Raw genomic sequence first — 25,060 nt, forward strand, 5'->3', positions numbered from 1 at the left:
CCAAAACTCTGTGGCTCGGGGTTCCCCCGTGCCCAAAGCCCTCGATGGCTCCGGGCTCCCTCGTGCCCAAAGCCCTCGGTGGCTCGGGGCTCCCCCGTGCCCAAAGCCCTCGGTGGCTCGGGGCTCCCCCGTGCCCAAAGCCCTCGATGGCTCGGGGCTCCCCCGTGCCCAAAGCCCTGGGCGGTCGGGGCTCCGCGGGGCGGGCGGCCCGCGCAGCCGGGCGCGCTGAGGCGGCGCCGTGTAATGGCGGCCGCGGTGCCGCCCCCGCGCGTCAGCGCAGCGCGCCCGGCCCGGCCCGGCCCGTCCGTGAGGCGGGCCGCGGGCGCTGCTCCGCTCCCGCCGCCGCCGCCGCTGCTGCCGCCGCCCCGGTACCGCTCCCGAGCCCCGTCCCGAGCCCCGTCCCGACCCCGCGGCGATGTCCGAGCGGCAGCGGCCCCGGCGCGGCCCCAGCCGGCACTCGGGGCGCTGCGCCGGGCCCTGAGCGCCCGCGGCCCCGCAGAGCCGCGGCCGGCGAGGCCCGGAGCGCCCGGCCGAGGATGGGGATCCTCTTCACCAGGATATGGAGGCTCTTCAACCACCAGGGTGAGGCCCGGGGGCGAGCCGGGAGGGACCCACACCCGCTCCGGGGCGGCCGCGCGGGCTCCTGGAAGTCGGGGCTTCAACCTTTTTTTTTTTTTTTTTTTTTTTTTCCCTTCTTTCAATTACTGGAGTGCTCGTTTCCTGACAGCCGCCTGTTAAATTATTAACGTGTGCCGGAGGAGCACGGCCGTGGCGCGGCGTGGCGGGTGGGCTCGTCTCGCTGTAGGCAGAGCGTGGGTTTAGGTGGCAAACCTCGATATCTGGCTCGTTCATGGAGCAAATGTTATTTATAGCTTCGGTTGTGGCTTCCCCTGGATCCCTGGAAGTGCCCAAGGCCAGGTTGGACACTGGGGCTTGCGGCACCCTGGGACAGTGGAAGGTGTCCCTGCCCGTGGCAGGGCGGTGGCACTGGATGATCCTTAATTTCTCTTCCAACCCAAACCATTCCGGGATTCTGGGATTTTTAGCACCTCTCTCCTTGCAGCAAGGTGTTCATGGGAGTTGTAACTTTAGCTGCAAAACACCTGCTGATGCTCTTTCTGTGTTTCTGAAGTCCGTGGAATTCGATTTTGAGTGAACCTCAGTACTCTCACACCTGCTCGTTGAGTGTCCCAGTTATGTCCCCTTTAATACAGAGTGCAAATACAACAAAAGGTTTTTGTCTTGTAGCATCCAGCCCCACCTCAGACCTTCTGTTCCAACCGATTTCCTAACATCCACTATGCTGGCAGCATCCCACCTGAAACAAAAGTTCCTAGTTAATGTGGGGTCAGGTAAGCAGACACTTTTACAATATTGTGCAGTTATGCAGAGTTACTAAAGCTGGAATTTCTGTCGGACAGCATAAAAGACAACTCAGCAAAACCACACAATATTGATAAAATCAGACCTGAGAAACTCCCACTTACCTGACCCCCGTCCCCTCCCTCTCCTCTGGGATCAATCAGTGTGAGTGCAGCTTGCTGGCAGGGGTTGATCTCAGTGTCTGATGTTTTTAATGGCTTTTAGCTGCCCTTGAGGAACACGGGGAAGGAGGGGAGAAACCCCCTTCTCCCCAAGCTTTTACGTGACTGGTCCTGCTCGGTTGTGCAAGTGGAAGTTGTGTAAGAGAGCTGAGAGCTGGCTGTGCTCACCCAAACTGGAAATCGTGCATTTGGGTGTGCTTGGCACCACCGGTTGAAGAGCTCCCAGTGACTTTTGTGATGCACAGGAGAGGAGGAGCTGCTGAAGGGAAGCAAGAATTGATTGGGGCGTTGAGCCCCAGAATGTCAGAAGAGGGTTGTGGAGCACCTGGTGGCTGGTCCGACGCCAAGCTGGGTGCATGTGTCCTGTGAAGTGTTCGAGGAACATGTCCTGCTCCCCAGGAGGAAAGCAGGGCACAGGGATCACACTGCAGACCAGCCTGGGTGGGGTTTTACCCCTTCTTTGCAAAGACGTCAAGAAACTGCCTGGCTGAAGGGAAAGTGGAGCTGAGAGCTGTCCTGGCCGGAGGGATGGAGTTTGGTACAGGCAGGAGCTTGGGAGAGGATCCCAGAGCGACACTGGCAGTCAGAGACGGAAAACATCCTTCTGAAATCTCTCAGGAATGGGCAGAAATTGCCAGTCCCTTCCCTGCCCCGAGCAGCAGCTGCCCACACAAACTTCCTGGGCTGGCCCACGAGCACACCTGGCCACGGCACCTGGAGCTGGGCACTGCTGGCTCGGGGAACCGGCGGCAGACGTGGCACTAACCTTGATGCAGACCCGCAGCTGTGACTTACCAATGCTGTTCTCATTGCAGAGCACAAAGTGATCATTGTGGGCCTGGACAATGCAGGGAAAACGACCATTCTGTACCAATTGTAAGTAGGACCCGCGGGGAGGCGGGGGGCATTTCCAGGTGTGTTACGTGGCCCTGGGTGGCTTCGCTCCCAGCTTTGCGGGTTTGGAAAGGGCTCTGCTGTGCCTGCTGGATGAATGAGGTTTTGTTCAGAGGGTTTGGGATGGCATCACCTGCTGTGACCACGCGCTCCCGGCCGCCCTCGGTGCCGCGGCCTCGGCTCTTTGCCAGCCCTGTGAAATGTGATTGTAGTGAGTGCTGGCCACGGGACCCTGGTGCAGAACTGATCCACGCCACAGATTTAAACTGCACACTGATCGTTCTGTGAGTGGCAGAGCACCTCTGCCTGCCCTGCCTTGCGCCCCAGTGCCGAGATGGATTGGGTGCCGTTTATGGGATGGGGTGAAGGAGGAAGGCTGATAGCAGCACAAACCCGGGACATCTCCCTGCTGTCCTGCGCCTCCTGCCTTCAACAGCAGCATTGATTTGTGTTTGCCTTGCATTAACCTTGCTCCTGGTTTACATGGAGCTGGAACGAGCTCCCTATCTCAGTTCCTCAGCTGCAGTTTGATAAGAGGACCCCGATCTGTCCACAGGCTTGGGAGCTGCGGGGTGGCACAAGCAGCTCAAGGTCTGTTTGTGCTGGGCACAGATTGGCCCTTTCCCACGTGCGGGGCTGTGGCACCGGGGAGCGTTCCTGAGTCAGGAATAATTCCTGTTAATCCATGTGGCTGTGCTGCTCCAATCCCACATTTAAGACTGGCTTTCTGCAAGCGGTTGGGGTTTGTCACATTCCGACCTGCTTTGCCTTTTCCAGAGCATTTCTGGCTGCTCGGGCCCTGCCGCGCTGCAGGGAGAGTGAAGGGGTGAAGGTGATGGTGGTTTGTGGAAGGAGTGAGAGGTGTTTGAAAGCACAAACAGAATGAAGGGTATTTCTTAAGACTGGGAACTGCTGCGGCCGAGGGCCATCCTTGGTGCTTTGTATTCCACTTCCTCTGCAAATGTCTCGCAGTTCTTCCCCTTATTTCTGCAGTTTCAGTGTTTTCCTTCTGTCTCCTTTTTCTTTGTGTCCACTTTAACTCCACAGGACTTTCCCAGCCCTCTTCTTCTCCTGCTTTACTTCTCCTTGGCCCTACCCCATTTTTCCTCTTCCAGACGGTTCCTTTTCTCTCATTCTCATGCCCAGCCCTCCTTGCACTGGCCCAGGGTAACTGGGATTGCTTTTCAGAGCACTGCACCATCCCTTTATCTCCTTGGCTCTCTGTATCCTCTTCAGGAGATATTCCGGCACCATTACAAGTCTCAAATTGCTGTCACTGTAACTAAAAGCTCTGCTGGAACTTCAAAAAGGTTCATACAAAATGAAAAGCTATATCAAGATGATCAGAAGAATAAAAAAATAAAGTTCTTTTGAACACAGACGGTTTGCCTTGGAGCTGCTCTTAATTTTTTTGCCTGTTGCAGCAGAGCTTAAATAGGCTGAACTTTAGGAGACTCCAGAGCACACGTTTGGGTGTTTGATGTGAAAGTGGTGTTCTTAGAGACAAAGTCACGCTCAGTTATCTCCAAACAATACATTTGAAATATTTAACGGCTGCAGTTGTCTCCAAAAAGTTGTGTATTGGGCTGTGCTGAGGGGAGAAGAGGAGGAAGTCAGGACATAAAGCATGGGGAAGAAAATCTGGTTTTAGTGGCCTGCCCTGGGATGGAGCGGGTGAAGCGTTTCTGGTGGAGCTGGAGGATGAGTTGTTGTTTTCCTGAAACCTTGGAAATCCTGTGGCTTAACCGCATTCTTGAAGCAAAACAACTGCTCTGTCCCATGCGAGCCAAAACGGGCCTGGAGAAAGAGGAGCTGAGTGCTCCCAACAGCTTCTGAAGCAAAAATTCTCTCAGCTCCGTGATTTAATTAATTACAACACATTTTGTTCACGAGTGCTCTCTCAGCTCTGTAATTTGATGATTACATAGTTCACCGAGTCCTTTTTATTGCTGTTTTTGTTTACGTTTCTGCACCTTCCACCATCAGACCTGGTCTTGGCTGCCCGGGGGGAATTTGCCGAGGGTGTTTGATGGGAGCACCCTGAGGTGCAGTCTCCTGGCCGCCCCTGGGTGACCTCCCTGTCCCTGTTCCTCGCGCAGCTCCATGAACGAGGTGGTTCACACCTCTCCCACCATCGGCAGCAACGTGGAGGAGATCGTGGTGAACAACACGCGCTTCCTGATGTGGGACATCGGCGGCCAGGAGTCCCTGCGCTCCTCCTGGAACACCTACTACACCAACACCGAGGTGAGAGCCTTGGCAGGGGGCTGGGGCCGCTCTGCTCGGCGTTTGGGGCCGCTCTGCTCGGCGTTTGGGGCCGCTCTGCTCGGCGTTTGGGGCCGCTCTGCTCGGCGTTTGGGGCCGCTCTGCTCGGCGTTTGGGGCCGCTCTGGTTGGCGTTTGGGGCCGCTCTGCTCGGCGTTTGGGGCCGCTCTGGTTGGCGTTTGGGGCCGCTCTGCCCCGCGTTCGGGGCCGCTCTGCTCGGCGTTTGGGGCCGCTCTGCTCGGCGTTTGTGGCCGCTCTGCTCCGCGTTTGGGGCCGCTCTGCTCGGCGTTTGGGGCCGCTCTGCTCCGCGTTTGGGGCCGCTCTGCTCGGCGTTTGGGGCCGCTCTGCTCCGCGTTTGGGGCCGCTCTGCTCGGCGTTCGGGGCCGCTCTGCTCCGCGTTCGGGGCCGCTCTGCTCGGCGTTCGGGGCCGCTCTGCTCGGCGTTCGGGGCCGCTCTGCTCACGTTCGGGGCCGCTCTGCTCCGCGTTCGGGGCCGCTCTGCTCGGCGTTTGGGGCCGCTCTGCTCCGCGTTTGGGGCCGCTCTGCTCGGCGTTTGGGGCCGCTCTGCTCCGCGTTTGGGGCCGCTCTGCTCGGCGTTCGGGGCCGCTCTGCTCCGCGTTCGGGGCCGCTCTGCTCCGCGTTCGGGGCCGCTCTGCTCCGCGTTCGGGGCCGCTCTGCTCCGCGTTCGGGGCCGCTCTGCTCCGCGTTCGGGGCCGCTCTGCTCGGCGTTTGGGGCCGCTCTGCTCGGCGTTCGGGGCCGCTCTGCTCGGCGTTCGGGGCCGCTCTGCTCGGCGTTCGGGGCCGCTCTGCTCGGCGTTCGGGGCCGCTCTGCTCGGCGTTCGGGGCCGCTCTGCTCGGCGTTCGGGGCCGCTCTGCTCCGCGTTCGGGGCCGCTCTGCTCCGCGTTCGGGGCCGCTCTGCTCCGCGTTCGGGGCCGCTCTGGTTGGTGTTTGGGGCCGCTCTGGTTGGTGTTTGGGGCCGCTCTGCTCGGCGTTCGGGGCCGCTCTGCTCCGCGTTCGGGGCCGCTCTGCTCCGCGTTCGGGGCCGCTCTGCTCCGCGTTCGGGGCCGCTCTGCTCCGCGTTTGGGGCTGGCCTTTGTCACTCTCACCTCACCTGGGAATTGCAGATTCCCCCCTTGCTGTCTCCCTCTTGCCAAAACCTGCCTGACAGCCCAAAGGTTTTCCTCCAAAACCTCAGCAGCTCTGTCCCACAGGCTCCTGTCATCACCAGCTTAAACTCCCCCAAGAGTTTTCAGAACTCTTTAGAGGTGCAGTTGCCGTGCACACACACATGTATATAAAAATATATACCTGCATATGTATATAAAATATGTATATGTATATAAATTTTACCAAGCACTCCACTTCATAAAAATAATCTTAATTTATTATTTTAAATCTTACTAATGCTTTAAACCTTACCAAGGTTTCCTATGTGTTATCAAATACAATTTAAATACAGTTGTTTATATTATATATATATCACGTTTTACGTTGTTTAATACAACTGTCACAATAATTTTCTTTGTTCTCTAGCTCATCCCTATGAGGTGCTGTGATTCCTTAAATCTTTTCCAGCCTAAATGAAGCTGGGAGTGTGCTCTTGGAGTTTGGAGCTTCAGCACTTTTTTAATCCCCTGCAAATATCCATTTGCATGTCAGCTCTTGACCTAGACAGAGAAAGCTGATGCACTTTGTTTTAAAGGCTGCAACAAATAATTTGAGGGATCTGTGCGGTGCCTCAGTTACACCAAGCAAAGAACAGAACCAGATCTGGGTCTGCAGAGGATTTCCTGGCTTTCAGTATGAGTTTTTCACTGAAAAGTGGGGAACAGAAAGTGAAGGGTTGTGTCGGAGCTGCCTTTGCACCCAAAGCACAGCAGGAATGGGAATAACCCCAGGCCTGTGGCATGCCTGGGGCTGGAGGGAGGGTTTGGGAACGGGACGGTGTCTGATGATCCAGCTGGATAACGGGGTGGGAGTGGGAACTGCAGGAGCTTCTCTGCCTAATAACTCTCCCTTTTTGCAGTTTGTGATAGTTGTGGTGGACAGCACAGACAGAGAGAGAATTTCTGTGACTAAAGAAGAGCTCTATAAAATGTTAGCACACGAGGTGAGTGCACCCTGTGTCTTCTTTAATCTTTATTTTAATGATCTGGCTGATACACGCCAAGGGAAGCAGATTTACACCCTGAACTGCCTTGTCCCTGCTGCACTGTCTTCTGTGAACCTCCCAGTAAAGCTGTTAATTAATACTGAATTACAGAAGTAGCCTGTCAGAGTGCTCCAGTGAAAGAGCAGTTGGGACCTGTCAGAGACATCTGTGGGTTTTAGACTTCAATCCATTTTAATATCTGAATTAGAGCCTTTAAAACCCCACGGTTTCCTGCAATAATTTAATAATTATTGATGTCTTCATGGCTGCCTGAGGTTTTACAACCTTTACAATGTGTGTCAGAGCACCCAGCTCTAAAACCGAAGGAACTTCCTCCCGTGGCTGCAGCAGCCACTGCCCTGTGGGTGTTTGGAATTCCAGAGTGGAAGTTGCTAAATTGTAAAAGACTCTCCTTAAACCTGAGCCCTGGGTCAGGCCTAAACCTGAGCTGTGGCACGACCTGAATGCAAACTGGATCAGGGTGTGTGAGCTGACACCGAGCTTCCAAATTTAAGTGTCAGGATAAAAAAAAAAAAAATGTGCATAAAAATGATGGCATGACAGCCTAAAATATGACACCTACATTTAACCCATAGCCACAGTCTGGGAGCCTGCAGGAGGGGCACAGCCTGCCTCTGGATTTCCTTTGAGGAAAAACAAGGGCTTTGCATAGGATCTCCGGAGTTTTAATTTTTTAAAAAAAAAGATTATTTTTTGAATTTTTGATGTGTAATTTAAATAACGTTTAACCAAGTAAATTCTAATAGAGCAGGTCAGGCTGTGCAGTGTGAAATGTGGCACGGAGGGGTTCGGTGCTGCTCCCCCAGGATTAGGATTTCAGAGCTGGGCTCTCCAGGCTGTTGCAAAAAACCCGAATCTTCTGTTTCCTGGTCTCTAAAGGAAGATGAAGTTGTTAACGAGCTGATTTTGCCGCAGGGAAAGTCTGGAATTCCAGGCAGAATGGAGGCGATTTGGGAGCCACCTCGCAGTGAATGTGCCCTTTGTTGCCCGGCAGGATGTTCCCAGGCTCCCTCTCCAGACGTGGCTGTGACGTCGGGAGAGAGCAGCAATGAAAGTCAAATATTGATTTTAAATCGCTTTTCTTTGCTCCTTGAAAAATCTTTTCTTTCTCCTAACCGGTTCCATGGAGTTGCTGTTAAGGCAGAGTTGACTCGTGCAGCTCAGTTCCAGCTGCTTTCTGGAGCAGTTGATTTGTTTGGGAATTAATTTTGCTGCTTGTGAACGGGATGGGCAGCTGATGGGCAGCTCAGTGCTTCCTGGGAACGCCTTCTTGCTTTCCAAGGGAGAGATTCTCAACAGTACACCCCTGCCCTGAGGGAGTTCCAAGCAATTTCAGGTAAAAAAAGCTTATCCCTGGAGTCAGTGTCCCCAAATTGTCAGTGCTGCTCAGGTACAGGGGTACACAGGGCTCTGATCCTCGTGGAGCACAGCAGAACGTTGTCCTGAGTTTTTTACTCCTCATCCATGGCGGGAATTGGCTGTTTGGTGTCAGGATCAGAGGATTTCCTGCAGATCCGTCAGCAGAACGTTGTCCTGAGTTTTTTACTCCTCATCCATGGCGGGAATTGGCTGTTTGGTGTGCAGGATCAGAGGATTTCCTGCAGATCCGTCAGCAGAACGTTGTCAGGAGTTTTTTACTCCTCATCCATGGCGGGAATTGGCTGTTTGGTGTCAGGATCAGAGGATTTCCTGCAGTTCCTGTCAGCCTGCAGCACTTTGTTCTGCAGGATTGTTGGCTGGGGCTCTGGCCTCCCTGCTTTGGTGTCCCATCCTTTGCCTCCGAGGGCTGCTCTGTCGTTATCTCCTCTCCTTTCTCCCTAGGACTTGAAGAAGGCAGGATTGCTGATCTTTGCTAACAAGCAGGATGTGAAGGAGTGCATGACAGTAGCTGAGATCTCCCAGTTCCTGAAGCTGACTTCAATTAAGGATCACCAGTGGCACATTCAGGCCTGCTGTGCTCTCACTGGGGAGGGGTAAGAGGGATTGTGTCCATGGAATCTGGAATTACTCGGGGGTTTTATTGTGGTATTTGGGTTTAACGCACATTCCTCCCCTGTCCATAAGAGTGACAGAATCCCAGAATGGTTTGGGTTGGAAAGGACCTTAAATCATCCCATCCCACCCCTGCCATGGCAGGGACACCTTCCACCTTCCCAGGGTGTTCCAAGCCCTGTCCAACCTGGCCTGGGGCACTGCCAGGGGCAGCCACAGCTTCTCTGGGCCCCCTGTGCCAGGGCCTCATCGCTTCATAATCTCAATACTTACAAGATTTTTGGGCTCAGAACACCAGCTTTGCATCAAACCCACCGTGTCACCTCAGGGATGAGATTTGATACCACTTGGCCTTAAGGAGGGTGGGGTGAGGGCAAACAGAAATCTGGTTTATTAAGAATGATCCTAATTAGAGAGAACTTCATGTCTTGAAGAGCTGGGATCTGAACTCTCTCAGCATAGATGACATAATAAGATCTAGGAAGTGCCGTGCAGGGAGTGAAGAGTTTCCAGAAACGATTTCGAGTTCTTGGGAGGAATTGAAATTGATGCTGTGGAGTCACCTCTGGAGTTACCCCAGGATAACTGCATTCCCTGAATGTCCTCTCTTGTGTTCCCAGACTGTGCCAAGGACTGGAGTGGATGATGTCCCGGCTGAAGATCAGATGATTGTTAATGCCCTCTTTGCACAGACATTGCTGCAGCAGAGCTGTTCCGGTGGCAGATCGGTGGGGTGGATGTATTTATACCGAACTGATGGCAACTGTATTTTCTACGTAGCTGCACACACACACACACAAACACACGGACGGGAATCGGGAGCAGGCACAAGAGCAGAGGAGCGCTTTGGCCTCCACTTTGGTTCGGGTTCCTCGGAGGACGCGTTCAAAGCTGTGACCAACCTTCTTTTCAAGCTGCCCCTCGCAACAGTCCGGCCTTGGGCGTGGGGAGGATGGAGAGAGAGGAGGGAGCTTTTAATTTCGAGTTTTATAGTCCCACTGTAGCCCTCTCTAGTGGAAGTTGTTGGCTTCGTTATTCCGGTAAATCGGCGAGCGAATCGCCGGCGCGCGTTATCGGCTCTCCAGTATTCCGAAGGCTGCCCGCGTTACAAACGCAGAACTCTTTTCCTGTATGTGTACTGTACATATTTGTGTATATTTATACCTCAGTCCTAGGTTAATTGCAATCTGCTCGGAGCAGTGTGAAGCTGAATCAGTCTGCTGGCAGTAGCACTAATCTGTGACACGGCTCGTGTCGCCGGTCCCGTCCCTCTGTCCGAACGCTGTAACGTCAATCACACAACCTGACAAACAAACAAACAAACAAACTCTCTCTTCGGCCCATTGCTTGGTTTGCCACGTGATTTTTTTTTGATTAGGGAGGAGGCTGGAATGGATCGAGGCACGCGGATTGAGCTTCGAATTCCAGCGTTGGCAAACAGAACAGATTTGCCAGAGAGGTTCAAATGAAACGGATTTTCCTCTTTTATCGTGGTCATCATTGGATCGGGTGATGCTGCAGGTCCTGCCCACTGCTCTCCTTCTCTGCTCTGCTGGTTGATTCAGGTCTGGCAGAAGTACCTTTAGCTGTCAAAAAGGGAAAAGTATCTTTTTTTTTCTTAACCAAAGAAGAGGCACAAAAGTATGTTTGAAAGCGTCATTGTTGTACAAGTCAGACTCTAATGAAGCGTTTTTCAGAGGAGAACCCTCTCTGTGCCACAGAAAACGTGCAGATACGAAAATGTGCAGATGTATCAATATGCAGTGGAGGGGCCTAGGGGGGGACAAAGCAGATGACACTACTTGAAAAGCTCCAGGTGACCCCCACGAGTTCCAGGGCAGAGCTGCTCGAGAGCAGAACTCCCTGGCGTGGTCCCCAGGCGGTGTGAGAACACCTGGGATCAGCTTTCCCTGCTGCAGCCCCTGCTGGGATGGCTGTCCCGGGCAGGGGGGGGGTCACAGCCGCCACTTCAGAGCATCCAGGCAGTTGGGAAGGCAGGGGGTGGTTGGAAATGTCAGGCTGCTCTGTGGGAGATGCGCTGGGAGCTGGGCAAAAGGAAACAAAACCGTCTGAAACCTTCTTCCCTTTCTGAGCCCCCCCCCCCCCCGTGTCTGGTAAGGATGGAAAAGGCATTTTAAAGACATTTTAAAGCTTAGTTTGAACTTTTTAAGGTGCTTCTCTTTGGTTCTGGGATAATCTGGTCAGCTCCTGCCTTCCTGCCCACCTGCCTCCCTGGGAGCACGGGAATCCTGGGGAAAAGGAGGGGAGGCGATCTCAAAGTCTGTATTTAACAAAGGCAGGTAAAGAATTTAACTTTTTAATCTATTTTTGGTATCTCCGAGGCTCTCCCTGGCTGGGGGATCTGCTGTCTTTGTTAAACATTAAGGTGTACATGCATATATCTCTAGTGCATGCACATAGATCTTGGTATTTAACTGGTGTATTGCAAAATGTATCAATGTTTGAAGAATTAACAATTTAATGCAAAGACTCTCTCGGTTTCTCTGACAGTATCTACAAGCAACGAGCTCTGTGCACACTTGCATTTGAAATGGAATTGTACATTTTCTAGTCTAAAAAAAAAACAAAAGAAAAAGCAGACTTGCTTCTAAACCCCAGTGTTTGGTTTTTGAGTCTTATGTCTTCCCTGGGCTGAATCCACACAGGCTGGGTGAGCTGGGGGTCGGTTGGTAAGAAAAGGAGTTGTTGCTGTTGGTGGTGGAGCAGTGTTGGGATTTCTGCTGCTTTTTCGGTCGTGCATTTGTAGGAACTCTCTGTCAGAGGGTGCAGGTGTGGTGGTGGCTGCAGGTGCGGGTTGTGATGTAAGCAGATACTCCGTGTTTACACATCACTTCAGTTGGTTTTACTCTTTCCTCCCCGTGCCACTTCCCCTTGCTGTGGCCTCTGAGGTTCACCTTGTCTTGGTTTCCCCGGTGCCCAGAGAGCCCAGCAGGGCTGGGAGTGACTGCACACCTCAGGACCGGCTGTCAGACAGGGGTTTCTGTGCCCTGAGGAAAGGTTTGCAGTGCAAACATTCAGTTGTTTTCTGTGTGTTGGTCAGTGAGCAGGCCAGTGTTAACCTGACTGCAAACGTGGCATGGCTCACTGTGAGCTTTCTGTGTATTCTGCATTTCTGAGGGCAGACGTAGCCAGAATTCAGTGGTGGCTGATGTTTCCTGACACATTGTGCTGCTGTCCAGGGCTTTGGGGGTTTAAATGCTGAGTTTCAGTCTGTGGGGATGGTGGGGTTTGTCAGCAGAGGTGACAGTTCCAGACTCACCTGGAATGGTTGCTGTGAGCAATTCCAGACTCTGATCAATTCCAGACTCTCACCTGGAGTATTTGCTGTGATCAGTTCCAGACTCTGTGATCATTTCCAGACTGATCAATTCCAGACTCTGACCTGGAGTATTTGCTGTGATCAATTCCAGACTCTGATCATTTCCACACTCTCACCTGGAGTATTTGCTGTAATCAATTCCAGACTCTGATCATTTCCAGACTCTCACCTGGAGTATTTGCTGTGATCAATTCCAGGCTCTGTGATCATTTCCAGACTCTCACCTGGAGTATTTGCTGTGATGGTGCTTTGAAGTGCACGTGTGTGAGCTTAGGAATGTTTTAAATTCATGTCACTGAGAAGAGCAGCCAAACTTTTGATCTCTAGACCCTTTTGTGTTTTGTGCAAGTGCTCCTTGTTGACAGCTTTTTTCCCTGCAGGGGAATTCCCGTTTTTCTCCCAGTTCTGTCATCAGAGAAGCCAGGGAACTTTGCATCAGTGCTGCTCCACTCGGGGATTGTTGGGCAGGGATTGTTTTACCCTGAGCCATGACCTTGGGGTGTGATGCTGTTGTTTCACCCTTGGGATTCTGCTGCCTTGGCTTCCAGCTGAAGCTCAAGCTTTGCCTTTGTTCTACATGAAATTCATTCTTAGGAAAAGGGAGGGGCCTTAAAAACGGTTATTGAAGTAATGCTGCAAAATGGCATTTTAGTAGCAAAAAAAAAAAAAAAAGAGTCATATTTCAATAATCAAACGTTTCTTTCTGTTTAGAAGATGATCACTTTGGGGAATCATCTCTGGAATATGCTGCTTCTGGCATCTGGGAATTGTACAGGTCTTTAATTGTGAGGAGAGGTGGAAAATAAACTTGGGGAGTGTGAACAGCTTCATTTTTTAGGTTTTTTTTCTTTTCTTTTTGGGAGGCTGAGTAGCTGCTCTGCTGAGCATTGTGTAGGTGTGTGAATGGTAAATGCACCTTCCACAACTCTGCAGCTCAAGTGCCTAAAACTAATTCCATAATCAGCTTTATTTCCTATGCTACGATTCCCACTCCCTTAAAATAGAGATATCTATCTATAAAAGCCTCCCAGTGTGTGGAAATGAGTGGGTTTTCCCCTCCCCACGCCCAAGTTTTAACAGGATTAGTGATACATTTGTTACAGTTCTCCTATCCCTGCCATTCCAGGCACTTTTCCATTTATCGGGCACCACTGCGTTTGCTTTGGGACAGGAAATACCGAATTTGTCCTTGTGTCAGGGTGGTTGGCTGGAATTCCTGTCAAGGGACCGTTTCGATAGCTCAATCCAGGAATCCTTGGCCTTGGAAAGCTCCTGGTGGCAGCGGCTCCCTCCTCCTCGCTGGCTGGTGGAACACGGGGCTTGTCACTGTCAGATTAATTAGGGCTGAAAAGTCGTTTTCAGCTAATTGAGATGGATGTGCTGAGCAGCCCTGGGCAGGGCAGCGATGATCCCGTGAGTGGCACCAAGAGTGGCACCGAGGAGGGGAAATGTCTTTGCCCTCGTGTGATGCTCCAGATGTGGCCAGGTTATCAATCCAGATGTGACTTTATAACCTTGTGGTGAGTGCATGAAGTGGCCAAAAATGATGAATTCCCAGGGGCTGCTGCTGTATCTTTTTATTCCATGTGTGGGAATCACGAGCAGGAGCTCTCTCCTTGCCTTAAGAGGGCCTTAGCAGTGAGTTTTTCTATTGCAGCTTTATCCACAGTGGCGTCACTTTACCACCCTGAGCCTTTTAAGCCAGATTTTGGGTAAGGACAGAGCTGGGTGGGGTTTTTAAGCATTTCCTATTTGTAAATGTACAACACTCAGCTGAGACTGGATGAAGCCAGAAAATGCTGCTTTACCTGGGAGGCTGGGAATCCTTCCTTGGACATCTTCAGCTCAGCGTTCTCCTTGTCTAGCTGGGGAGGGCGCCAAGAAAAGCTGGATTCTTTGGAGAATTTAAAAAATAAACCCAGCTCAGGCTGGGGGGGCCCGTGGGTGGGACTGGGGTGTGAGCGAGGGATGGGGACAGCCCCGGTGTCGCAGTGGCCGCCGCAGGGTCGGAGCGCTCCCCTGCAGTCCTTGGCTGCTGCTAAACTCCGGCTGCTGCTCCGTGTCCCGCCTGGTGTTCGCAGCGATCCCCGCAGCGGGCTCAGGTTTCCTTTGATCCTTTGTACTTCTCTCTCTCTCCAGACTTTGTCATCTTCCCGGAAAAAAAACAAAAAAAAAACAAAAAACACCAACCAAACGCGGCCAGGACGTGGCTAAGTGCGAGAAAATTGCATTTCAGAATGTATAAAACGATGGCTTCAGATTAACCCCCGGCCTTGGGAGGGCTGGCAGCTCCCAGCTGGAGCGCTCCTGTGCCTGCACTCACGCGTGGGTATTAAAGTCATTTAGCCAAAATATTTTATACAGCTGTTTATTACGGTAAAGGAAAATGGGATTCTATTAAGCAACGTTTTTTCCCCCCCCTGAAATTCGATCAGAGCATTCCTTGAATTGTTCCCCCTTTGCCGCTTTCTGTCTTTCAAACTCTGGTTTTCACGCAGCTGAAGGGAACTGGTTCCTTTCTCTTAATTCTTGTTGAAGTGGAGCAAATACAAATTTGGGCTGGGGAGCTCTGTACCATCATTTTTATGCGTTTGTAGATGATGTCAATTGCTGATTCTTTAAAACCTACCAGTATTTATGATTTGAAGTTGAAAACACTTGTCAAAATGTGCCTGTTTGCATTAAACTTTGTGTGTGGGAGTTGCAGTGAGAGTTTTCATGCAGATATGTGATTTCTGACCTGGGTTTTGGGGCTGTTCAGCTGTTTTGGGGTGAAATGGGCTGTTCTGCCCAGCCTGTGATGGGGGGTTTGTTTGGGGAGCTTTGTTCGGGGTGAGTTTGGTGATAAGTCTGTGCTGGCTGGTGTCAGGAGCGGGAATTAAAATGAGCGTGAAATGTTGTTTTCCTGTCAGAAATGCTGAATCCCAGGGATGTGCCCCTCTTCCACAGCCACACATCACACACACAGGTACCCGTGAGTGCTGGGGCGCTGCAGGAAACTTCTCCAGCAGCACAAGAGATGGAGCCAGAGCTGGCTGAGGAGATCAAACCCCCAGTTTTGTATTCATGGGCTGGATGTGGCACTCGGTGCTCGGGTCTGGGTGCCAAGGGGGGTCGGGCACAGGTTGGACTGGGTGACCTTGGGGGGATTTTCCAGCCGTGGTGATCCCAGGGTTGTGTAAAGGCTGTTCCTGTCCGGCTCTGCAGCCACACCAGCCCTGGGATCTGGGGCTCCATGGGTCCCTTCCAGCTGCAGGAGCTGTATCCATGGGGTGATCCCATGGAATAACCTCCTTGGGTCCCTTCCAGCTGCAGGAGCTCTATCCATGGGGTGATCCCATGGAATAACCTCAATGTAAATAACGCACAGACAAACGGAGTTCTCGCAGTTCTGAGGAATGAGGAATTGCAGCAACCCCTCCCCCCGTTAGGATGGTGTAGGAGATGGCAAAATGCCTTTCCACATTCCTTATCCTTCCACCTCCGCTTTTAGCCGTGCTGCCTGGAGCTGCTTCCTTTGGGACGCGCTTTTCCCAGCAGGGTGGGCTCTGCCTCCAGTTCCTGCCCGGTGCTGCTGCTCCGCTGCCCGGAGCGGCTGTGGCTGCCCCTGGACCCCTGGCAGTGTCCCAGGCCAGGCTGGACAGGGCTTGGAGCAGCCTGGGATGGGGGAGATGTCCCTGCCCGTGGCAAGGAGTTGGAATTAAATGATCTTTAAGGTCCCTTCCAGCCCCAACGAGTCTGGGATTCCGTGATTCCCCTGGGACATTGGTGAAGCAATGCTGAGCTGCCTTAAAGCCAGGTCCTGTTCCTCTTAACTCCATGATTCCTTGACCGTGACGTAACTTCTGGATACCGCTGATAGTTTTCCTTGGAATCCAGTTAAGTATTAGGTGATTAAAAGAGAAGCCACCATTCTCACACATTATTTTTGTCTGGTATAGCTCAGCTGTGCATTCCTCAGGCCTTTGCACCCGGTGTATGGAAATGTGAATAGGCTTTTTTACAGAAAATGTTACTTTTTTGGCTCTTTTTCTTGAGTGCGTAAAAGCTAAGACTGCTGAGTTCTCCTTCATTGTTGTTTTTAAAAGAATACATTTAAAATTAATTTAATAATCAATACTTTCTTGATGCCATTACCGCTTTTTAAATTACTGTCGCTACTCTCGTTGCACGGTCTGTATTGAGTTATTCAGAATATGTTTTTATCATAACATGGGGATGAAATACGTGTAAAGCTACAGAACAGTCAACAGTATTGACAATAAAGACAGTTAATTCCAGTCATTAATTTTTCAGTTCTGATAGTTTTTACCTTCACTCTTCAGAACTGGAAGGGTTTTTTCCTTTTTCAAATACATATGTGTGTGTGTGTATATATGTGTAGGCAACTCGTGGGGTCATGTAAAGAGGTCATGCAAAAAGGTCGGGCAAATTTCCTTGGGAACAGTGAAAACTGTCCAAAGTTTTGTACAGAAAAAAAGATTTAGTGTAAATGTTGGAGAGTTCTGAGGGAGGGCCATCTGCTGTGGGATCCTCACAGACGTTGTGTCGTTTCCCGCGAGTTTGGCTTTGAAACCTGAGTTAATGAGTGGAAATCAGAGCTGTGTAAGCAGCAAATAAACCAAACTGTCTGCGTGGAGCTGGCCGGGGAATTTCTTGGAGATCCACTGTGCCTGGGATGCCAAAGGTGCTGCAGTGAACAGGTTTAGGTGATGAGTGGAGGAAAATCCTGAAGTTTGGTTGATGTGCAAATCTTCCTGGGAAATCCCAGTGTCTGAATTGTCCTACAGGGATGGGCACTCCCCCACTGCCTGGGCAGCCCTTTCCAGGCGCAATTTTTCCCTAATATCCGTTTAACCCTCCCCTGGCACAGCTGGAGGCCGTTCCCTCTCATCCTGTCCCTTGCTCCCTGGGAGCAGATCCTGAGCCCCAGCTGGCTGCACCCTCCTCTCAGGTAAGTTGTAGATAAAAATAAGGTGTCCCCTGAGCTTCCTTTTCTCCAGGATAAAATCCCGGAGCGCTGGCAGAGTTCCTCAGTGTGGACTGTTCCCCGGGGGGACAGGAACAGGGACAAACAGCCCCTCTTTGCCGTCCTGTGGACAAGGGCAGCCTGAATCCAAGCACAAGTTTTCCACCACCTGTTGAGACCATTCCTGGCGGTTTTCAGAGAGCACTGGGATAATGCCTAAACTGTGCATATTGGTAAGTTCCCACCTTAACTCTTTTAACTGAGATAAGATGGGTAAATCCCACTCTTGCAGGATTTTCCTGCCAGGAGCAGCAGCAGCCACTGTTCCATGCTGAGCCCAGCGAAGGAATGACAGGGTGGCTGGAGCAGGGAGAGGGGGAAGGGCTTGGAGGATTTCTGGGCTTCAGCTACTTGGAGATTTGAAATGAAACCTTATTTCTGCTTTTCTGAAAGCAAGAAGAACCCCTCAGGATTTTGACCATTGGGGTTTTTTCCTCCCCTTTCCTCCTCCCAGCCCTGGGGAAGAGACAGGCCAGCTCTGAGGCTGGGTCGTTTTGTCAGAAGGTGTCTCAGCCTGGCAGTGACACGGAATCTGGTGTGGCAGGGATTTAGGGAGGCGAAGGGAATGAAACCACTGTCGGTGTGTTTCCTGGTGGTGGGCACAGCTTTGCTGAGGGCACTGTGGTCCCTTCCCATGCCCTGGCAGATGGCAGGGCCGATGTTCCCAGGGCACAGGCGGAGCCATCTGCATCCCAGTCAGGCAGGACTGGAGCTGCTCCAGGAAGGGTGTAATTCGCTCCACTTCCCTGCCCCCCACCCTGCGTCCAAACCTGGAATAAGTCTGTTTCTGAGCACAGAGAGAGGCTGGGCAGTCAGTGCTCCCATCCTGCCAGCGCTCCCAGAGATGCTGGGAAGGGTTCTGGTGGCTGTCCTGTGCAGGGCCAGGAGCTGGATTTGATGATCCCTGTGAGTCCCTTCCAAAGCAGGATCTGAAGCTCTCTGAATCTGGGATTTCTTGCTCCAGCTCCCCCTCAGGCTGCTCCCTTCCAGGGAGGCCAGACGGGGGCAGGATCCTCCTTTTTATTAGCAAATACTTCAAGTGAAGAGTTTTATTTTGCTATATCTGAGGGAATGAAATTCTTCAGGCCAGTGCAGCCACCAAAAGAAATCCCCTGCCCCCCTCCCTCCCTGCAGTACCACAATCACTTGGGTGGAGCTTGGGGAAATAATTGTCATAGAACTGCTGTTGCACAAGGCAAACAAGGGAAAACTTTGTGTGTGGAACAAGGAACCGCAGAATCACTGGGGCTGGGAAAAACCCTCCAAGATCGCAGAGTCCAACCCTGCCCAGCACTGCCCAGGCCAGCAGTGCCCCGTGTCCCCAAGTGCCACATCCACAGGGCTGTGGAATCCCCCCAGGGGTGGGGATTGTGCTGCCTGGGCTGGACAGCCCTATCCATGAAGGAATTTTCCCTGATATCCAGCCTGACCTGCCCCTGGCAAGCTTGAGTCATTTAATGATCTGTTTCACAGACCAGGAAACCGCTAAATTTAGTTTTTATCTTTTAGGATGAGCTTTTATCACAGTCACAGCAATTTCATGCTGTTTCACCGGGCTCCTCAGACCAAGCCTAGCTTTAGTCTTGCCTTAGTCTATCCTGTTTCTGCTTTTTTAAAAAAATGCTCCTTCAGTAAATCTGACATTTTTGTGTTTTCTGCTCTTTCTCCATGGCGAAGGGATGGGTTGTTTTTACACAGAACGTTTTGTTGGCTGTCAACAGCAGGAAAACTGTGTCATTGTAGGAACAATTCCATTCAAACCTGAAAATTATTTACTTGATTTGCAGCTTCGCAGCCAAAAAAATATTCAGTACACAGAAATATTTGTTCCATGTTTGTTGCTCAGAAATCTGTGGATTAACACCACTTCTGCAAGAGTCAGGTCGGGTTTTTAATCTTTACTGTGCTTTTCAGCCAAGATCTTCCTGCCGGGGAATCTCCAGCACTGAAAAGGTTCAGCGTGGTGTTAGATCAACACTGAACTTTCAGGCTGTGAAGGGAATTATTGCATGAAACCATCCCATCTTCAGCAGCCCTGATGAGCAGAGAGCGAGGATGTGCTCGAGATCTGTCACAGGACATTCCCTCCTTCCCTGGAAACCTGCTTGTCCGTGAGCGCCTCGTTCCTGGCGTCCGTGGGGTGATGGATTTGCTGAAGGCTGCGGTGCTTGGGCCATCTCTGCCACAGCCAGGGAATTGTGCAGCTGCTTCTGTCCCTCCACTGTCATTATCTCGCTTTATAAAAAGCCCCATGAAGTCATCAGGAGTTCAGCATCCCGTGGAATGGTTTTCAAAGAGCTGAAAGTCTGCCAGACTCTTGGAAGTGAAAAGTGTTTAAGGAAGAAAGCTTTCTTCCCCCTCGATCCCTCACTGCAGAGAAAAAGTGCGTTAAGAAGCCTGGATGATTTTGGACAGCTGAAGGAGGGAGACAAAGGTGAAAAGCTCTGTGTGTGGCACTGGGTGAGGCGTGCACAGAGGTGTGGGGGGCTGGGGGGCACCTCCAGCCTCTCTGGGGTGAGGGCAGGACCACAGCTTTCCTTGGCAAAGGTCTAGAGTTAATCTCAGAATCACGGGATCGCAGAATGGTTTGGGTTCAAAGGGACCCAGAGATGTCCAGATTGATCATCCACAGGCAGGGACATCTCCCATATCCCAGGCTGCTCCAGCCTGGCCTTGGGCACTCCCAGGGATCCAGGGGCAGCCACAGCTGCTCTGGGAATTCCATCCCAGCCAGGAATTCCCAATTCCCAATCTCCCACCCATCCCTGCCCTCTGGCAGTGGGAGCCATTCCCTGTGTCCTGTCCCTCCAGCCCTTGTCCCTAGCCCCTCTCCAGCTCTCCTGGAGCCCCTCCAGGGGCTCTGAGCTCTGCTTGGATCCTTCCCTTCTCCAGGGGAACATTCCCAGCTCTCCCAGCCCGGCTCCAGCTGTCCCTGGTGTGAGTTATCCAGGTAGGATCCCCATTCGTGTCGCTGGTGGGACACCAGTGGGGTCAGTTCAGTTCAGAGGTTCCTGCTGGCTCAGGAGCTCCTGCAGGTTACCCCACCGAGGAGGTGTCCCCTAGGAGAGCACGGCCCGGTGCCAAGTGATGAGGGGAGGTAATTTGTGATGTTATCATTCCTTAAAGTGATTAAATGTCCCTTTCTTGGCACAGTAATGAAGTTTTATTTTCTGGGTTTTATGCTCTGGAGCCGTTGCAGAGCGGTGGGAGCCCAGCAGATTCCTTGTGGCTGCTCAGCGCTGTTAATAATAGTGCAGAGAAGAATTACTCCTGGTGGCTGTTGTGCTGGTGACCTCAGTGCTGTGTTAGTGACCTTTCACAGCGCATTCTGCCCCTGGGAACTGCTGCTGCAGAGTATTCCTGGCCACGGCCAGCGAGCAGTCTTAATATTTCATGGAGTACTGCAGGTTGTATTTCAGGGTATGAGATACCAGCCCAGCAATGCCAGTCAGGAATGTGAAGCACGTTGCCTTTTCCCCCCTCGTTTTACAGTCAGAGGTGTTTGAACCTTTCATATAAATATGTTCCTTTTAAATCAGCAGAGTGAGACAGAATATTTCAAAAGTCAGTCTCAGACACAGGTTGCAGTTTGCTAGAAGCCGTGATGTCGGACATGTGGGCTCTGGTTCAGCATCCTTCAGGGTGAGGAGGCTGAAGGTGCGTGGATTGTCCGTCACTGGAAGATCTGGTTATTCTGGGACTCCTTGAGTAGATTCATTGAGCTCTGATCTGAATCTTGACCTTCTTTTGCAGCAGCTTCTGTGATCTGTGGACAACTCTTGTCACAGCCCATGAACTGATTTTCCACAGACTGTGGGAACTGCTCTGCAGTGTAGGGGAGTCAGAGGGGCTTGGAGGGAGAGGGATCCAGAGGCAGGGAGGATCATGAGGCCATTTCACAAATGAATCTGTGCTAATTGGAAAACCCTCGGAATGGGGAACAGTGATATTAACATTTTTCCTCCTTTTGCCCAAGGAGAAAAAAGGTGAGAAGGACTCAGTCACAATTTTACCCCAATCACGCCTTTTGCATTCAGAGTTTGTTCCCTCTTGGAATGAAAGCATGAAAAAAGGTGTGGAGGCCTAGGGAGCAAATACTGGATTTCCTCCTTCTGTTCTCACACAGGGCACGAACAGCTTTCAGCAGTATCAGGGCAATGGTTGAACTGCAAAAGCAGCAGAGGGAATTGCAGAATGAAGGTGATGCTCTGCTCACGGTGTCAGAGGAAGCGTGCAGCTCCGTCCCTCCATCCCAGGGGATTTACAGCATGGAATGCCTCTGTGTCGTAGCTCTGTTAATCCGTGCCTTTGTTGGTGGCTCTTGGGGTCATGTGGAAAGTTGGCAGGGCTGTACAACCCCACGTGAAACCTTCCTGCTGCCGAGCTTTGGTAGAAATGTGAAGACTTATGAAACGATCTGAGTGTGCTCTGGGTTATGGTTACTGCATAAAGTGTTTCAACTCGGTTCTGTAAGAAACAACTCTGCTCTAAATTCACTGCAAGGGGCTCAGTGAGGAGCCAGGGGAAGGAGGAAGGATATGGAAACCAGTAGGTTTGAAAACCTGAGGTGAAATTCGAGGCTGGCACGTTGTGAGAAAACTGGGACGTGTCCTCATGGCAGCAGCACTTGGGCTGCTGGGGTGGGACGGTCGTGTGTGGGCACCTGAGGGAGAGCACCGAGAAGGAACATTCCAAGAAGGAATTGTATTTCCTCAGCAATAACCCACCCTGGGGAGGGGAAAGCACCATCAGTGCAGCAGGTGCAGTGACCAGGCTGCTCCCAGCCCCATCCAACCTGGCCTGGCCACTCCCGTGGATGGGACAGTCCTAAACAGATCAATCTGCTTCTACAGTAGCAATCCTCACCGTAGTTACTGTAATGATTCGCAAAATGGTGATAATAATGAAAAGGTTTGTCTTTAAAAGATAAAAGAGCTGTGTTCTTTTATTGCGGAGTAGTGAGGCAGAGGCTTGTCCAAAGGGACAAGTGTGGGAGGCAGGGTATGAGCTGAAGCTCTGGCTGCCCATCAGGGCTTTTCATTGGCATTTGCAGCTGGTATTTGTACCTCTGTTCTAAAAATATAGAAGTTTATTTGTCTTATAAATAGCGGGAAGAAGAAAAGATTCGAGAAGAACCTTCCTTTCCTAGTTGATAGTAACTGATATTAATATTCCAGAATCTGGATATGTTGAGTTGGGTGCTCTATCTCAGCTTCCCTCAGCAGCTCCCATTAGGAAATCTGATCAATACACTCAGAGCTGACTTTGGATTCTTGAGGACATTTGCCTTTGCTATATCTTCTTTCTGATGAGCACCCGTGTCTCAGACCTTGTGTCTGTCTTGGGAGCATTAGCAGGGGAGATAAATTAGGCTGTTTGACATCATCTTGTGGATAAATATTTTCTTTTAGGATTCTCAAAGGCCCTAAGTAAAGAACAGGGGAGGCTGTGACAGATGCTGTCATGTGAGGAGAACTCTCCCCGTGCCAGTGGCCCCACTGAATGTCTTGTGTCGATGCACAGGATCTTTTACACTCTGATTTTATATCCTCAGTGTTGGAGGTTTTAAATATTAACTTCATTTTTAAGTGTCTACAACCAGCTGGAGGGGTGTTTGTTCATGCGATTTCTCTGTGCTTTATCAAATCTTATCATGAAAATTTAACCAATACTGGGCACCTTCTTCTTCTTCTTTTCAGTTTGGGTTTGCTTGGATTTTTTCCTCACTTTGAATCATCTTTTGATTCAGTCTTTAAATATTCTGGTGGGACAATTTCAATATTAAAATTTTGGACCGATACCCAATTTGATCGATGAGGCCACAGTTCTTTCTCTGTCCAGTAACACTGGGAAGCATAAAATGATTTTTGGTTCCATATCAATCATATCAGTATTCCTTTATTCCTCCTCTTCCAGCAAAGTCTTTTTGAGTCACAGCAGCACAATGACACAAATAAACCTGAAGATAACACACTGGAGGTGATCTACTCACAGCACTTGGATTCACTGCCCCCAAGAGTATTATTTGGTATGATCTATTACTTTCTATAATGCTTTGAGAAAGAGGATGAGCAGCACTGAAGTGAAAGTGGAATTCTTGTTAGAGCACATGTCCTTTCCTCAAAACCTTTTGGTTTGTAAGCCGAGATCAGATCCCTGACAAAGCCTGTGCTCCCAGCCTGGTTTCATCCAGAAGAAAAAAGACTGGCCAGCTGTAAAAACGGAGGGGACAGAGAAATAGATGTATATTTAATTTGAAGACAAACCTTTGCATTTGTCCAACCAAGCCCTTCCTAATTTTGGGGGAAAATGCTCTCCGCAGTATTTCCATACGTTAAACCAAAAGGTTCTGGGGCAGAGGAGCCTCACTGTGGGGAACGGTGAAAAGAATGAGAAGGAACTCGCTGGTGGTGGGTTAAAAATAGACACGGTGGCACAAATATGTATTTAAATGTCCTTTTCCAATGATACAATGCTTGTTAAGGCCAGGTACGTCAGGAGGTTAAATATAGCACCTGGGGTGTCAGGACATTTATCCATCATGCACTGAGTGGCTCCTGTTGGATAAGCAGGACTGATTCAACTCAATATTTAAATACATCAAGTACAAGCAAATTTTTTTTTTGTTTTTTTTGCTTTAAATCGTTGTGATTGAAATGCAAAACAACATCTTCTTCTGCCTAAGCAGTTTTGCAGCATTCTGTCTTTAGTTCAGAACTGCTGAGCACGTGCTCATTTATGTGCCGTGGATAAATCTGGCCTGGTGTGTTAACCTGGGGCTGAGCTGCCAGGCTCAAGCTAGGGCACAGTTAATGCTTTTGAAATATTTGTCCCCCAGAAAGTCAAGTTCATATTCTCACAACAAAGTTAAAAGCTGGACTTGATGATCTTGGAGGTCTTTTCCAGCCATAACGATTCTATGGTTTTGTGACTCTTCCATCAGAAATAGAGTCAGACATAAATTTTCACAACAAAACATGGAAAAGAAAAAAGGAATATTAACCATTAGTTGTCCCTTTACTTCATACATGTTTTGAACAGGGATGTTTGGAATCTCCATCCCTGGAGGTGTCCCAGGAATTCCTGGAGGTGGCACTCAGAGCTCTGGGGACAAGGGGGACATCAGGCACAGCTGGGACCCCATAGGCTGAGAGGACTTTTCCAGCCTCAGTGATCCTGGGATTCTCCTTGCCCATGCAATGGCAATAGTTTTGTCAGAGCTGTTCCTTGAGTTTTGGAGCCGGAGCAAAGCTGCAAAACGCAGGAATTGAAATATTTTCTCAAGTGACCCAAGAGCACCCTCCTCCCCTCTTCATGCTCTGATGCCAGAACAAAAAAAATCTTATGTTCAGCCTAATTTTCATTTCACCAATAAAGCTTTTGGTTCTTAGCCCCCTTCTGTAATTTCCATGGGTTATTCCATGCTTTTTTCCAGCCCTGAGCTGTGCTGCTGAAGATCTGTCATGTTTCACACTATAGACACCTGTATTTCAGAGGCAGAAAAAGAGGTGCTGGCATCCTGAGTGTAATTTTAGCCTTGTTTGGTGTCTTTCTAAACAAGACATCAAACAAGCAGTGTAAAATGGTCTGAAGGTGATGTTCCAGTAGCACAGGGCTTGCAGTGTATCGCTGAGGGAGAAGTTCTCTGCAAGAACTTCCAGGACTGAGCTGGAATGACAATAATGAATTACGTGTTCAATAAGGAAAGCTGGCCCTTCGCTCCATTAAGGTTTGTTATGGATAATGAAGATGTCCCGCTCTGCCTCCAATCTACTGAGAGGCAGCCCTCGGGAGGAAAAGGGGGCTGTGAGCATTTCTGGAACG

At 50.7% G+C, this 25,060-nt stretch overlaps 1 protein-coding gene across 1 annotated transcript; it reads left to right on the forward strand.

Annotated features, from left to right (window-relative positions):
• The first annotated feature begins 473 nt into the window (after positions 1 to 473).
• ARL5A (ADP ribosylation factor like GTPase 5A) lies at positions 474 to 16,722 on the forward strand. Its single transcript, XM_040069421.2, has 6 exons — positions 474 to 582; positions 2,360 to 2,420; positions 4,538 to 4,685; positions 6,729 to 6,812; positions 8,697 to 8,848; positions 9,488 to 16,722. Exons 1-6 carry the CDS (start codon positions 537 to 539, stop codon positions 9,534 to 9,536), a joined length of 540 nt encoding a protein of 179 aa, XP_039925355.1. The 5' UTR covers positions 474 to 536; the 3' UTR covers positions 9,537 to 16,722.
• The last annotated feature ends 8,338 nt before the right edge of the window (positions 16,723 to 25,060 follow it).

The sequence above is a fragment of the Hirundo rustica genome, chromosome 7 (genome assembly GCF_015227805.2).
Source record: "Hirundo rustica isolate bHirRus1 chromosome 7, bHirRus1.pri.v3, whole genome shotgun sequence".
In the NCBI taxonomy this organism is placed as follows: domain Eukaryota; kingdom Metazoa; phylum Chordata; class Aves; order Passeriformes; family Hirundinidae; genus Hirundo; species Hirundo rustica.

What these genes read in the sequence shown, in the direction of transcription:
- ARL5A (XM_040069421.2), top strand. Translation starts at nt 537, where the DNA reads ATGGGGATCCTCTTCACCAGGATATGGAGGCTCTTCAACCACCAGG. An exon ending in ACGACCATTCTGTACCAATT is followed by an intron (nt 2,421 to 4,537) that starts GTAAGTAGGACC and finishes TTCCTCGCGCAG; the next exon opens with CTCCATGAACGAGGTGGTTC. An exon ending in CCTACTACACCAACACCGAG is followed by an intron (nt 4,686 to 6,728) that starts GTGAGAGCCTTG and finishes CCCTTTTTGCAG; the next exon opens with TTTGTGATAGTTGTGGTGGA.